Source organism: Oncorhynchus kisutch, linkage group LG29 (assembly GCF_002021735.2).
Source record: "Oncorhynchus kisutch isolate 150728-3 linkage group LG29, Okis_V2, whole genome shotgun sequence".
Taxonomy (NCBI): domain Eukaryota; kingdom Metazoa; phylum Chordata; class Actinopteri; order Salmoniformes; family Salmonidae; genus Oncorhynchus; species Oncorhynchus kisutch.
The window spans coordinates 30,636,552-30,652,920 of NC_034202.2; the positions used below are offsets into that span (position 1 = coordinate 30,636,552).

General features: G+C 42.7%; 1 protein-coding gene across 7 annotated transcripts in view; it reads right to left on the reverse strand.

Annotated features, from left to right (window-relative positions):
• Window positions 1–5,216: 5,216 nt before the first annotated feature.
• LOC109873983 (pleckstrin homology-like domain family B member 2) overlaps window positions 5,217–16,369 on the reverse strand; it is a 28,503-nt gene continuing 17,350 nt past the window's right edge. For 4 of the 7 annotated variants that reach the window (XM_031809014.1, XM_031809012.1, XM_031809010.1 and 1 more), the window contains 8 exons: window positions 14,895–15,035; window positions 14,070–14,169; window positions 12,405–12,603; window positions 10,858–10,948; window positions 10,619–10,765; window positions 10,218–10,437; window positions 9,866–9,951; window positions 5,217–9,729 (listed from right to left, as the gene is read on the reverse strand). In XM_031809014.1, coding sequence (XP_031664874.1) covers window positions 9,589–9,729; window positions 9,866–9,951; window positions 10,218–10,437; window positions 10,619–10,765; window positions 10,858–10,948; window positions 12,405–12,603; window positions 14,070–14,169; window positions 14,895–15,035 — 1,125 coding nt within the window. In that variant the 3' untranslated portion in view covers window positions 5,217–9,588. The remainder of the gene's footprint in view (window positions 9,730–9,865; window positions 9,952–10,217; window positions 10,438–10,618; window positions 10,766–10,857; window positions 10,949–12,404; window positions 12,604–14,069; window positions 14,170–14,894; window positions 15,036–16,369) is intronic. The other 3 variants (XM_031809013.1, XM_020465720.2, XM_031809011.1) reach the window with 2 other exon arrangements.

Sequence of the window (16,369 nt, forward strand, 5' to 3'; positions counted from 1 at the left end):
CGCGCTCCAAGATACCTTTGTCCAAGGTTCCTGTCCGCAGGATCGGCAATAAGCTCACAGCCACCACAGCTGCCAGCACTCAAATCAGAAAATAATGCTAAGAGACTGCTTCAAACATAAACATCCAAATGGTTGCTTTCACTCAAAATCATTATTTTAACATTATCACATGGGCACCCTTTGCCCTGTCTGTATATTTACAAAAACAGTGCAATAATTGTTTTGCTCTGGTTCATCTTCATGACTTTCTCAAATGGCTCTCTATCCCACATCGCTGAAGTCTCTTTACTTATCCACACCAACAACAGCTTCAGAGCAACACTAACATGGAGGCTGAGGCTGAAGAACAACAACACATCTCCCCTGGGAACCGGAGTAATGACTATGGCTACCTTGTATTGTGCCAACTTGACAGATGCATTCAGCCAAGGTTCAGGGCTAATCTCAACCTGGGATAAAATGGTGGTTGAGGAGGACGGTCACAACAACGTTTGTTTGGGATATATCATTAAAGGGGACACGGTACAGTAGCATACCGAGGTCGGAAGCAACAACACATGGAAGAGAGAGATATTCTTAAGGGTGCTTTTTTCCTACTGACTATCAGAGTGAAAAATCTACTTTTTCTACAATACTTTTTATCTTTTGTTACTCCCTCTTTTTGAATTACTGTCTAAAAATCCTGTTTTCTTTTTCTTTTGATAAGTGATCCTGTAGCCTTCGTGCCAAGAGAGGGTCCACACCTCTGAAGAAACGAAACAAACAGACCAGTATCCTGTAACATCTCTGGATGTACGGCAATATGAGCCAGACGACTCTTCCTACTTTTCTCCATGTTTTTTATTTACACTGCGTGGAACCGTACAGACCCTGCCTAGCTGCTGCCTGCTCATAAATAACAATCAATCACACTGTGTACTTTGGGAAAGACTGTTGCTCTGGATGGAGTTCATTATGGATGGGACGGCCCCTATGGAAGGTTTGGACAGGGGGTAAGCCTGTATAACGGACCCTGTGGAGTTTGAGTTACACTGAGTAGATGCTGAACGCTTCAGATGTTGGAAGGGTGCATCCCTTTACCAATCCCACCAATCTATACCTATTCCCCAGGTCGTTGCTGTAAATGATCATGTGTTCTCAGTCAAATTACCTGGTGAAACAAGTATAAATAAAAATAGCGGTAGTCATGCTCAGATGAGGACAATATTTGTGTTTATACATGATCTATGTTTCCTATTTAATCAATAAAACAATGTGAGTACACTGTACGTAAGTCACCCTAAAATGACCCTAGATATCTCTGAGTGTGATGTCAAGGATCCATTTCACAACTACTGTTTTGAGTAACGTGTGACTTTGATGCAGTATTTGTATAACAACAGCACAGCGTCTGAAGCATCTTCATCTGAATAGATAGCGTAGGGATATGTGCACAAACGATGCAGTTAGCTGATGGAGATAAATGTGTCAGCTTTATTTTAATAGATGGCATAAGGATTTGCATACACACTCTTCAACCCTCGGTGTCTATCTCTCACATTACATACCTAAGGAATTGCTATGCCTATCTTAAGCTGAGATAAATGACACATTGTGTAACTTCATTTCATGTGTGGGTGCATCTTAGGATGTAGAATCATCATGGAGGGATAAGTCAATGTGGGTCCTGAGGATGTAGAGACAGCATGGAGGGATAAGTCTATGTGGGTCCTGAGGATGTAGAGACAGCATGGAGGGATAAGTCTATGTGGGTCCTGAGGATGTAGAGGCAGCATGGAGGGATACGTCTATGTGGGTCCTGAGGATGTAGAGGCAGCATGGAGGGATAAGTCTATGTGGGTCCTGAGGATGTAGAGGCAGCATGGAGGGATAAGTCTATGTGGGTCCTGAGGATGTAGAGACAGCATGGAGGGATAAGTCTATGTTGGTCCTGAGGATGTAGAAGCAGCATGGAGGGATAAGTCTATGTGGGTCCTGAGGATGTAGAGGCAGCATGGAGGGATAAGTATATGTGGGTCCTGAGGATGTAGAGACAGCATGGAGGGATACGTCTATGTGGGTCCTGAGGATGTAGAGACAGTATGGAGGGATAAGTATATGTGGGTCCTGAGGATCAATAGTATGTGTATGTTCATACAGTATGCATGAGTAAGAGACAGTATCTGCAGTGAGGGTAGGGCTCAATGGCGTGGTGACAAAGTCTCTACTGCAGTGGCATTATGTTAGGCCTGACACCATTAAAACAGAGGAGGGGAGGGACGAAGAGAGGACAGCATGGGAAAGAGGCAGTCTTCCAGTCCTTTAACTAACCTCCTGGCCCGCTACCATATCGTGTAGGCATTATAATGATGATTGTGCACTGGGATGGTCCAATCTCGGCAGAGCAGACCCACTGACCTGGTGATCGGCGGCTAGTCTTTTAGCAAAAGGAGAGAGAAATAAAGGATGGGTATTTAAGCAATAAGGCCGGAGAGGGTGTTTTATTTGGCCAATATACTGGCTAAATTTACCACAAACCCCTGAGGTGCCTTGTTGCTATTATAAACTGATTACCAACGTAATTAGAGCAGTAAAAATAAATGTTTTGTCATACCCGCGGCTGTCAGCCAATCAGCATTCACGGCTCGAACCACCCAGTTTATAATTATAGATGAAGCGCAAGGCAGGCTGCACAAACACAGCTCTGTTCACTACGTAAAGCCAGAGACCCTGAGCAGAGTAGAGAGCAGTTGCCGTTTCACAGGAAAAGCATGAGATACTGAATTAGACATCAGGACTGTGAAAACATCTCTCCCTGCGAAAATAGAACAATATCCTCCCCAGGCTCTATCTATCTACGAGGCAAGCAGGACATGAGAGAGGCTGGGTGGGACAGAATTAGGTGTAAGTAACAGTTGTTTCAAAGGATCGAGTGGAGTTGTTCAGGATAATATGAAGTGGAGTATGTGATAGATAGGAACATGGAATGTCTACACTTGCAGGTTGTTTGGTAGCGAGATGGTGTAAGGCAGAAAGGAGTAGCCTGTAGAGTGTTAGCTAGGTCGAGCAGGGAGGTCAGAGATCAGCAACAGAGACAATAGAGGCATTCATGACAGATAATTATGGATTTTCACTGGAAATTATGATGGGGGCAAAGAAAAATCTGGGATTATAATGAGCACAGATCAATTTGAGTCTCTGTAGTTTGAGTCTCTTTAATTTGAGTCTCTGTAGTAGTGTTTCTCTCTCTCTTCAGTCACTGTATGTATACATGACACTGGGACAGATGGAAGCCATTACCAAAGGTGAGAGAGGGTTTACAATGTCAGTGATACGCTCATTATGCATGTATTATAAGGCCTCCTGAAATTGGAGATGACATTTTCCATGAGAATTACACAGGAAGCAGATGGATCTATTCCATGTTGTGCTTATACAATACGGTGCATACGTCTCTATCCGAGCACATACATGTAAACAATGCACTGAACGATAACCTTTGTTGCCTGCTATTTACCATAGTTTTACTGTCATGTTGCTTAAATGTTGAATACTAAGATGATAAACTATGTATTTTAGTATGGTATAAGAAATGCTGATTCTGTCATGCTGTACAGGAACATAAAGCTGACTCTTTACATTCTCAACCAGCTAGTCAATGTAGTTCTACCAACTAAACCACCCTCCTGCCCCAGATGTTACACAATTTACCATCCCCACAATGCACTTGGGCAATTCAAAGAACAGTCTGTGTATGTGTGTGCTCGTGTGCGTCTGCCCCGAGAGAAAGGATGTACTCCTTTTGAAGCTAATTTAGCATGCTCAATTTCCAGTATCTCCATGCCAACCCCACTAGGTCAACCAATGAAAGGGTTGTGAGAGTAAGGAGGAGTGGTCTAGATGTACAGTACCAGTCAAAAGTTTGGACACACCTACTCATTCCAGGGTTTCTCTTTATTTTTACTATTTTCTACATTGTAGAATAATAGTGAAAACATCAACACTATGAAATAACACATATGGAATCATGTGTAACCAAAAAAAGTGTCTATATTTTGAGATAAGAGCTTAATTTTTTAGATAAGAGCTTCACCTGGAATGATTTTCCAACAGTCTTGAAGGAGTTCCCACACATGTTGAGCGCTCGTTGGCTGCTTTTCCTTCACTCTGCGGTCCGACTCATTCCAAACCATCTCAATTGGGTTCAGGTCATCTGATGCAGCACTCCATCACTCTCCTTTGTCAAATAGCCCTTACACGGGTCATTCGGGTCATTGTCCTGTTGAAAAACAAATAATAGTCCCACTAAGCGCAAACCAGATGGGAAGGCGTATCGCTGCAGGATGCTGTGGTAGCCATGCTGGTTAAGCGTGCCTTGAATTCTAAATAAAATAAAATATATTTTTATTTGATTAACACTTTTTTGGTTATTACAGGATTCCATATGTGTTATTTCATAGTTTTGATGTCTTCATTATTATTATACAATGTAGAAAATAGTCAAAGTAAAGAAAAACCCTTGAATGAGTAGGTATGTCCAAACTTTTCACAGGTACTGTATGTATAAGGGCCCCAACATGTGAACACACAAATAGGATGATGTCTGTAATAATATGTATCATACCATGCTTGGATGTATAATTCTAAATATTTCCTCATTCACTCATGATTTGCATAATGCTATCATAAGTGTACCTGCACATTTGAAATAATCCATTTTAATGTGGTTATTATGTTGTTATGAAATGTAAAACATGGATATTGCCTCTTAATCCAGTTTGTGCTGTGAAGAAACAGAGTTAGTCTCCACCAAAACACAGCGTTCATCTCCACCAAAACACACACACACAAGTGTGAAAAAAGCAACCAATTCTCTAATGTATCATCTGTATGTGGATAAGCAGAAATAATTAGTGTGCACCAGATGGATACTCTGAGCCATGTAGGAGTTTGCAAATTAGGTCACTAGTTCACAAGTGAAGACAGTTAGCTAGTGTGAAGGCAGCAGAACACTTTGCATTTCATAAAACACCTTAATAACTCACTTGCTACACTACAATCTATAAAATACAACAAAACATGATTATGGTCCATACATGTTGAAGATTTTCCCCATTACAATATTTGAATAAAAAACATGAGCTGGCACAACACTCAGAAAAATGATTTTATGTGGAGGTGCTGACTACCGGCGAATAAACTATAAACTCTAAAAATAAGGAGAGTTGCACACTCCATCTATCAACTCCCAGTCGTTTATTGGGTAAATCACCAATGTCTCGGAAACACTCTGCCTCCTTCAGGGTGACGTCAAGAATGCTTGAACCAGGTTATGTAGACAAACAGTGCAATTAGTGCAACCAATAATTATTACGTTAATTAGAATCAAGTGAGTGAAAATGTTAAAAAAATAGTAGTTCATGGCATATTACATATATTCGGCTATTGTCATATGAAAACATAATTGAATATTGTACATAATATTAGCATCAACATACATTATTGTTCAATTCAATTTCACATATTTAATTGTTTCCTAGTTCATTTCATATTTGTTGGTTCAACCTTAAAGCATAATAAGCATCAACAGGGGAACATATTAAGTGTACGCTAATAAGCAGTAGAAAGAATATATCAACGTATAAGACTTGTTCATATAAGAGAGAATTGTTCAAAGTCAATATTCAGACCACTAGGGGTCAACGTTTTTAGATAGGATAACCAGTAAGCCTCCCTTTGTAGCAGTTGGATCTCAATGTTACTTCCGCTCCTTGTTAGAGCAACACGCTCAATACAATACTTGACAAAGTATAAATATAGTGGAATAACAATAGTAACATGAAACAAATTAGTAAACATATATGATTTATTCTTACATTTGTTTAAAAAACATGCAGGATTAACAATAACACTGTTCATATAAAAATGCAAAATATATATTTAAAATGCATCAAAAAAGTGTTGCAGTTATGTTGAGTTTTTTCCTTGGTAACTTATACATGGAAAATACCTGAAAAGTGTGCCTGTATTGTGTAGTCACACAGACTGAGCACATAGGGGATCCTCCTTTAAAAGACAACTGGTCACAGAGAGCTTGTCAGTGACCTCTTCATAACGCTGTGAAAGATTCCCTGTGAGCTAACCTGCTGTCACCTCTGCAACACTGTCAGAGAAGTTAATTGGTCTCGTGTGCACTCCCGCAGTCACCTCTTCATAACACTCCCGCAGTCACCTCGTTGACAGTCAGGGACCTTGCTACTACGTTCTACCTGTGACTTCATGGTGAATGAGGGAGCCATTTCAGTATCATTACATCTTACAATTATCAGAACATTGTCATAATTACAAATATATCAGCTAAGATACCTGGGTCAAATAAGTAGAATCTCATTTTCTTTTTTCCATGACTTCATATAATCTCCCTAGAATACTGCAGATACTGCAGCATTGCTCTTTGGTTTCACATAAATAGCTGATTTGTATGTTCAACATGCACATACCACTGACAAATATGAATATATTTGTTAAAAAAGAAAATTAAACTAATATAAATTAATGTGCCATTATTTGTGACCCAAAAAGTCATTTTAAAAGTAGTAAGTATATCCAAGTACTGCACAGGTTTTATAGCGACTGTGTAATATCTCAAATTATGAACAGGGTGGTTTGAGCCCTGAATTCTGATGATCTGAAAGCCATGGTATATCAGACCGTATACCACGGGTATGATAAAACGTTTAATTCTTCTGTTCTAATTACGTTTGTAACCAGTTTATAATAGCAATAAGCCAATATACCACGGCTAAGGGCTGTTCTTAGGCACGACGCAACGCTTCTCAATCTTTCAGAAATGAATGAGCCCATTGATCGGGTAGGGAGCTGCACCCATCCACTGGCAGCATGATACTACACTATATGTCATAAAACACAACTCAGATGAAGGCACAATAAACAATGCCACGCGCCATTACTAGTACTGGAAGTGCCCTGGAATGTTTTTGCTAACTTATTTTAGCTGTATGGCACACACGAAAAGGTACACACACACACACACACACAGTCAATGCCTTCCACACCCGGTAAGTAGCCCTTTGTGGAGCCTTAAGGTTCCATTTCCATGATTTCCATATTAAATACAGACATGGTATGTCTTTGGTACATAGTGCTGAGAGAGGTACTTTCAAATCTTTCAAGTCCCTGGTGTTTCAGGGTTTCCCCTGTTATCTCCACGTTCCTAAGCAACAGCAGGATACAAAGGACACACATTGGTGATGTGCATCACCTTGGGTTTTCCACTGGAGGGACATATTGTCCTTTCAGTCTGTGCAGGTGCTAGACAGTCTCAGGAAGGTTTGGCCCCGGAGAGAGAGGGAGTGTTTGAGGGAAAAAAGAGACTGTCCAGCTGGAAGGAAAACAGAGGGAGAGCTTTGGTTGACCAATCAACAGCCAGCTCAATTTGGATGATGAAAAGGATGGGACAGCTTGTGTTCCTTAAATCAATGTGGTCCCGGTTTCCCAAATGCATCTTAAGGCTAAATTCATCTTTAGAACCATTGAGCCTTAAGATGCTTTTGGGAAACCAGGCCCTGGTCCTCTTCTCAACCCAGAGAAGTAGAGGCGTTAGCTCAATTGGTAGTGCATGGGCCTTGCAACGCCAGGGTAATGGGTTTGATTCCCAGACTATCTGTGCGTAAAATACATGCATGCATGACAGTAAATCGCTTTGGATAAAAGCGTCTGTGAAATGGCATATATTATAATATTATATCCAATGGCAGCCTCAATCCTATGATTCTACTGATTCATATATACTACTTTAAAGGATTCGATGTGTAATCTCACTACGCCACAATGGAAGAGAAGTATCTTGTCCTGAATGGGCAGTAATCTCTAGTACACTGTGAGCCTATCAGACTACATAATACACCTCAGACATAGACTCTGGGTCATTAACAGTCCTGAAATATCATGAGGGTAAACCATGTTAAGGTGCCAAAAGGCTCCTCTCCAAACATAAAGCGATAAGTATCAGAATCGTCTGAGTAAGTCCTTTCCGAATGAACAAGCGGCACTGGGCACCCACTCCTCCAGAGGAAGTCCTTCCCTGCTAGACTGCGAAGTATCAGATGACCATTACATCAGCAGAATCCGGAAGAGGGGGAGAGAGCTGGGCTCACTGAAGTAAGACAGAAATAAGGTGGTTACAAAGCTAAAAACCAGAAGGTTCACAGAGGTTCTCAAACCTGACCAGTCAACTTGTTTTGTCTTTTAGGCACCGATGGGCCTGGAGGAGAGTATATTCCCTGTTTGTTAGTCATCTGAGAGTCTGTGGTCAGGATGGGGGTTGTTTAGACCAGTAGCGGCCCGCCCATTAAGGGCGGTGCCCCAATTATGATTGGTCAACAAAAAATATTTGTATAAAAAATATATACAGTATATATTATATAATTCATGAATTATGTTTTAAATGCTCATAAAAGTGCAGTAAATGTGTACATGTTCCTATTTAAAAAATGTTCAAATTCAGCTGTTCAAGTTACTTACTACTCTGTCCCTCGCGGGTGCATATGCCATGCAAACATTGCTTATATTGTTTTGCCAGCTATTTGCTATGAGGGGGAACTGCCCCAATGAAATTGCAGGATTTCTTAGAATAAATTATAACAGTACAAAGTTAATGGACTGTCCTGGGGCGCTCAAATGCGTGCTCGATCAGAACTTCTGGGTCTGTTCTAGTCTCCCTCCCAATGAGTCTCTCGCGCCAGATCAGGTACAGATGTGTGCTCTATCAGGTACAGATGGCGCCAAAGCAACAATCGAATTGTAATTAACTTGTAAATAAATAACCATAACAGTCATTGGAGCCTGGGACCTGACATCTACATCCAACAAGTGTCGAAAGACAGAGGGATACACTAGCTAGAACTTTCTCATTGGGGATCTGGTAGGACAAAAAAGCATGACGGTGGCTGGCCAATTGTATTGTTTCCCCCCCAAGTTGTTAATTTGGTTCTCTTGTAGGTGAGAGGGCGACATGTAGTGTGAACTGAAACAGCATGATCAAATTAATTAAGCCAGATACAGTCATTTTTATAAACATTGAGAAATAGTTTAGTAGATTTTTTTTGTCAAATTAACCAGTTATCTACCTTTGACAAGCAGCTAGCTAGTTATAGCTATCTGGTAACTTGCTAGGTAGTTAGCTCCCATGCCAATTTCAGGTCTTTCTAAACTAATATCCAACTCAGAAATATGGAAAATATTCAGAATGAACTGGCTAGCGCATCATGCTTTGTGACAGTATATTAGCTATAGTACCCCAGTTAGATCATGTGTTTTCACTTACTGCATCTGCATGCTTGTTACGTTCTTGTTCGTTCGTGACCTGCTTCTCATTCTAAATAGTATAATCTAATCTGTTCAAAACAGTGGCAGCAGGTGCAGCAGTGGTCATTTATGCTGTTGTTCAAATGCACAGATCGCTTTATATATCTTCTCAAAGAAACTACCAGTAGCTCGAAAACCTGGCATCATATGTCATGCTGTTTTGTTTACAACTCCAACCACCTCGCGCCCCGGGCATTCAGCCAATCACCAGCCGCCACTGGTTTAGACCATGAATTGCATGTATCCCTCCGCCCCTGTAACGATGACGTCCATCCAGATGCGCATAGCCTCAGGGGAGGGAGACACCATGTAGTACACCCTGTCATGGGTCTTCACACTAAACGTCAGACATGGGTTGGGGCTCTGGAATGGAGGGAGGGTGGGGGAAAAAGACAGAGCAAAAAAAAAAGCAATGTCACTATAGTTTTAAAAAATGTGTTTCTTAGCATAAAATACAGATACTTCAATACTTTAAATGTGTAAACCATTTGTCCCTTACCTTGTGTGCATTCTTTAAATGGTCATAGTAAACCTCTTCTATAGCTTGGAAGTATATGACCCCTTTCATCTTGACCTCATGTTTGTCTGTAAGAGAGAGCACACACTGTAGCACTGGAATGACCATGTTTGAAACAAAATGGTGAAACAAAAACCACTTGAATCAAAGCTCTTCCAGAGTAAAACAGCATAGCTTGATGATGATGTCATCGCTGCTTTTCTTGCAGTGCTCAGATTAAGCTACCATTTACAGCTGCAACAGACAGAGAGAGAGGACAGAGAGAAGAGAGAGAGAGAGAATGTCAGAAGTAGAAGAATGAGAAAGAAAGAGAGGAAGAGATAGTAGAATGTACCTGCGTAGTAGGCCAGGGTCTTGCGGTTCCGGTCGAAGACAAACCAGCGTTTTTTCCAGGTCTTGATCTTACCACCCATCTTGACCAGGAACCCTCTGCAGGTTTTATCGGTGATGGCCAGGTGGTAGCAGTTGTCTGGGTTGTGTCCAGCTGCCTCGATGTGACCATGGAGGTCAAAGTCATCCTTCCTCTGAGGGAGGTAGCGTGTCAGCGGCCGGGCCTGGGGACAGGGGTCAGAGGTGTCTGGTCTGTGTTGAGCCCATGTTTGAAAGCTAAATATCTGATAGACATTTTTCAGTCAAATGTCATAGTTGCTTTAAAGCCGTGGCCTAATTAAATTACCATGCATCTGAAATGATTGGTATTATGAATCTTGGCCCATCCCTTTCTGGATCTCTCACCTGTGCCCTCTGTTTCTCGCGTAACTTCACCTCCCTCTCGATCATTTTCTGCCTCCTGCTGGTCTCCTCCTGCAGTCTCTTCTCCAGGTCCTCCCTCCTCCTCCGCTCCTCCTCCAGGGCCTGCCTACGCACCTCCATCTCACGCTCCTATACACACCACACACAGAAAGTTACAGCATGGTCAACACTCACACAAAAAGAACGGTAAGAGATGGTTTTAGTTCTGAAGGCTTCATTACCTTGTGCTCAAGGAGTCGATGCTTGTCAGCCTGGGCTTCTCGTAACAAACGTTCCATCTCCTTAATCTTTCCTACGTTGGATGTGCTGGCACTGTGGAAAAAGGTTTCATAAACACAAAGCAAGGAGAGTACACACGCCCACCAGAAAAAGGACTGTCCATCCTGGAACCTATTAAGTGGGAGTTAAATTCCAGACCAGGGCCCTTACTATAAAGTTAACAAACACTGCACCTCTGCACCAGTCATACCATCACATTCTGTACAATGTATAGACCATACATTTGCTCTCATATTTTTCCATCCTGTATATACTGCATGGACTGACCAATATCACACTCACACACTTTTTTAAAAAATTTTAAATGTAACCTTTATTTAACTCTCACACACTTAACCAATTTTGACTTTCTGGGTGGTCCTAGGTGTACAGAATCAGTCAAGTAGAAAACACATCTCTTCTGCTTATTAAAAAACACTTCTTCTGCATATAAAACTGGGTGTGAGACAGCTGGACAACATATACCCAAGACACGTTCAGCATCCTCACTAACAAAATAAAATGTTCTGATCCCACAAGTAAATGTTCTGGTCCACCCTTGGTCAATTCAGAGTAATGATTTGGAGACCTCTTATGTTGATAAATGTGTTTCTTTATAGGCTACATGCAGAGATATATAAATAAACATTGTTTTCCCAATGTAACAGGATATCCTGAAGATTTAGAATGAATTTAATAGTTTCACTTGGAAGAGCATGAGATCTAATGGAAAACAGTCTGCAGAACCATGTGTCCGTTAAGCATAACCAACTTTTTTTCTGAGGGTTCAACTGATTTCATCTAACTGATTATTTCTGACAAGAACATGGTTGACAAAGTACTAGTACTTGATTAAAAACAATAACACACACGTTGCAACAACAAAGGATCCCAAAAGGATACTTTTGGTTTAAACAAACATAGCCTCTTCTCTACAACAGACAACCAAGCACCAACAAACAAGCACACAAACAAGCTCTTTACTCACTTCAGATTCAGCCTCTTGGCACTATCCCAGCGACACAGTAACAGTACTGATGGGCTGGATCTCCACTGTGGCTGGGCCCCTTCACTGAAACCACAGCTGTGTGTAACCTGACCCTTCTGCACCAGCCTCAGCCATCCCAGTCCCTGCTGGTCAGCCCACCAACTGGGGCTCTCACCATGCCTCACTCCTGCATGTTTCACCCTGCCTCACGCCTCAACACTTCACTCAGCTTCACGCCTCAACACTTCACTCAGCTTCACGCCTCAACACTTCACTCAGCTTCACGTCTCAACACTTCACTCAGCTTCACGCCTCAACACTTCACTTAAAATCACAGAACTTGGAAAGAACCATAATATGGAATGATGCTGAGTCACATCTCTCATTCATAACATGTCTCTTACATGCCATGCCCCCGGTACTGCTCTGAACAAAAATGCTCTATAAACTAATGTCACATTGAGCTAACCTTCTTGAATCATTGTGCTACTTGAACAATGGTCCTACAGTTCTCTCTATCACCTGGAGATGTTGTCTGGGGAGCAGGCAGAGATGCTGGTCTCCATGCTGTCAGAGCTGTCCATACTGCGTGTGTCAAAGCCATGGCCATTGTCTGCGTAGTGGAAGGGGTCCAGGAAGACATTGGACTCAGACACGGTCCTGCTACACAGGTCAACCAGTCTCTGTCTGTTCTCACTCATGTACAGGTGGCTATGGCCTGCTGAGAGACAGATGAACACACAGACAGACATACACTTTATTAAGCATTTTATCAGATTAGATTAAACATTTAAAAATGTTTGTTGCTGGTTAACTGTCCCAACTTATTTGCAGTTGGTCAGAGGGCATTGCTGATACACAAATAGTATATTCCCCTCCAACACTGAAATGGGCATGGTCATTCAACCCCCTCAGACCTGTTCCCAAAGGCTCTAGTTACTTCTGCTTGAGATACTATCAGAGTATAGCTGAACATGTCTTTCCTGCTCAGGCCGATGCTAATGGACACTGGGGGAAAGATGCCCTGTGGCAGTCCATGTTAACTAACAGATTGACATGCAATATTGACCACTCAAGAAATGAAAAGCTATGAATGTCTATCTCTGCAGCATGTAGCTAGCATGCCGTGAGAAACAGGCAGCAGGTACGGAGAGAGGCAGGGAATCCATGAATGATTAGAGAAAAGCTAGAGAGAGACAGAGAGATAATGAGATGGTGTTACAACACTGAACAAAAATATAAACGGAACATGTTAAGTGTTGGTCCCATGTTTCATGAGTTGAAATAAAAGATCCCAGAAATGTTCCATGTGTACAAAAAGCTTATTTCTCTAAAATGTTGTGCACAAATGTGTTTACATCCCTGTTAGTGAGCATTTCTCCATTGCCAAGATAATCCATCTACCTGACAGGTGTGGCATATCATGAAACAGCATGATCATTACACAGGTGCATCTTGTGCTGGCCACTCTAAAATGTGCAGTTGTCACACAACACAATGCCACAGATGTCTCAAGATTTGATGGAGAGTGCAATTGGCATGCTGACTGAAGGAATGTAACGTTCATGTCTCTACCATAAGCCGCCTCCGATGTCGTTTTAGAGAATTTGGCAGTGCGTCCAACCGGCCCGATAACTACAGACCATGTGTAACCATGTCAGCCCAGGACCCTCACATTCGGTTTCTTCACTTGCGGGATCGTCTTAAACCAGCCACCAGGACAGCTGATGAAACTGTAGGTTTGCACAAGCGAAGAATTTCTGCACAAACTGTCAGAAACCGTCTCAGGGAAGCTCATCTGCGTGCTCATCCTCCTCACCAGGGTCTTGACCTGACTGCAGTTCGGCATCGTAACTAACTTCAGTGGGAAAATACTCACCTTCTATGGCCACTGTCACACTGGAGAAGTATGCTCTTCCCAGATGAATCGCGGTTTCAGCGGCACCGGGCAGATGGCAGAAAGAATGTATGGCGTCGTGTGGGTGAGTGGTTTGCTGATGTCAACGTTGTGAACAGAGTGCCCCATGGTGGTGGTGGGGTTATGGTGTAGGCAGCCATAAGCTACGGACAACTAATATTGAACTTCTAGACAATAGGTCATTAGAGGCATCATAAAAACTAAATACAAATTGAAGTATGCCCAGACATGCACACAAGTTCACAAAACAAAAAAGTGTTGTTGCTCACCCTTGAGCAGGCGTCGAGTTTCCAGAACTCTGGGAGAGATAGAGAGGCCCCGGGGGATGATACTACCACAGCTGGAGCTCTGGGAAAGAGGCAGGTGGGACTGCAGAGTAGACAGACGGACACAACAGAGAGTGAGATGACCTGGTAAGTGTCTCTCTAACCCAATGCTCCAATAATCAGATGCGGGGACACTGGGATTCAATGGCATTATCAATTAATGATTAAATTAGAGAAATGAAGGTCCTGACGGACTAGAGTTGTGCACTGCTGATCTAACCCCTGTGGTTGTCCTCTGCACAGTACGCCCCAAGGAGGAGAGGTTGATCTGGTTCCCCAAATGCTCACCTTAGGGGACAGGCTGCCCCCAGGAAGAGGTTGGTCGCTTATGCTCACCTTGGGGAACAGGCTGCGGACCAGGGAGGGGAGGTTGGTCCCCCATGCTCACCATAGGGGACAGGCTGCGGCCCAGGGAGGGGAGGTTGGTCCCCCATGCTCACCTTAGGGGACTGTCTGCCCCCAGGAAGAGGAGGTTGGTCTGGCTCCCCCATGCTCACAATAGGGGACCGGCTGCAGCCCAGGGAGAGGAGGTTGGTCTGGCTCCCCCATGCTCACAATAGGGGACCGGCTGCAGCCCAGGGAGAGGAGGTTGGTCTGGCTCCCCCATGCTCACAATAGGGGACCGGCTGCAGCCCAGGGAGGGGAGGTTGGTCCTCCAAGCTCACCTTAGGGGACAGGCTGCAGCCCAGGGAGGTGAGGTTGGTCCCCCATGCTCACCTTAGGGGACAGGCTGCCCCCAGGAAGAGGAGGTTGGTCGCCTATGCTCACCTTAGGGGACAGGCTGCGGCCCAGGGTAGAGCTGCTGTAGTGACTGAGGGCCTGCTGGCTCCTCTTACGTGGCAGAGTGTCATTGAGGTGGGAGGAGTTCTCCTTACTGCCCCGCCTCCTCTCCTCTAGAAAGCGGAAGTGCTGCACAGACCAGAACAGATACATCAACATATTAAAGGAATAAAGGTTGTGGATGAAACGCATAAAATATGATTGTACGCTGACGATGTTGTAGTTTAGGTCTGCTATGTCTGACCCTGGGAAGTCTGTCCCAAAGCTAATAGAACGTCTTAAATCAATGTGGCGGTTACTCCAGGTACAATATGAATGTTAATAAAACGAAGCACTGGCCTTTAATACACATATCACCTGCTATATAAAAACATTGTTCTCTTTTAAGTTGTCAAATGAAGCTACCACATATCTAGGAAAAACTATAGCTGCTGATCTTGATAACTTATACAAAGCCAACTACACCAAGCTGATTGAGTCTATCTAAGGAGATCTGGACTGCTGGTCTGTGCTGCCCCTCACCCTATCGGGAAGGGTAGAATCAATAAGAATGAACGTATTACCTAGATTATTGTTCCCTTTTCAAACACTTCCAATTTGACAACCAAAATCTGTTTGTGCTATTAGACAAACTCATCTCCAGATGTATCTGGCAGGGACGACATCCCAGGGTCAGATATAAAGTACAACAAAAAAAAACAGGGAGGATGTGAACTCCCCAATCTGAAACACTACTGGCTTGCAACCCAATTTAGGGCCATGACAGTATGTCTGAATCTGCAGGTACAGATGGCTGGAAATAGAAAAGTCAGACTTTACTTTGGTCCCTCTGCCCGTACTCCCATTCACTGAGGAAAATATATTGAGTGAGTTGTGGGAAATGGGCAGGAACCACATAAAAAGAACGGAAAGAGACAAAGCGAGTTTTCAACCTTACTACAGGAATCTCAGTGTTTTCACCCATTGTACATATGAAGGGTTTTAAGCCACTACGATTAGACACAAGTTTTAGAAACTGGGCACATTTGAAACTTCAATACGTCCATCAATTACATGAAAAGGATACTCGAAAATCATTTGAAAGGCTGAGCTCTGAGTGTAATATACCAAGGTCAGACTTCTTCAGGTATCTACAAGTACGAAGCTTTCTATCCAAACACCAAAACTGGATAAGGTTACAATGCACCCCCACGGACATAGAACAAAACTTAGCCAGACAACTAACTTATACAGTGCTTTATCCTCCATGAAACAAGATAACACATTGATTCTTAGACAAAGTTGGTACGGTGAACTTCATCAAGATAATTGAAGAGCCATGGTTAGATATATTCTCTGAAGCTCATAAAGTTACCAATGCAAATTCATGGAGGGGAATTCAGTGGGAAATAGTAGTTTTTTTCAGAACCCACAGATCCCATGTTAGCCATTCTTGGATCCAAATTATATTTGTTACAAATACT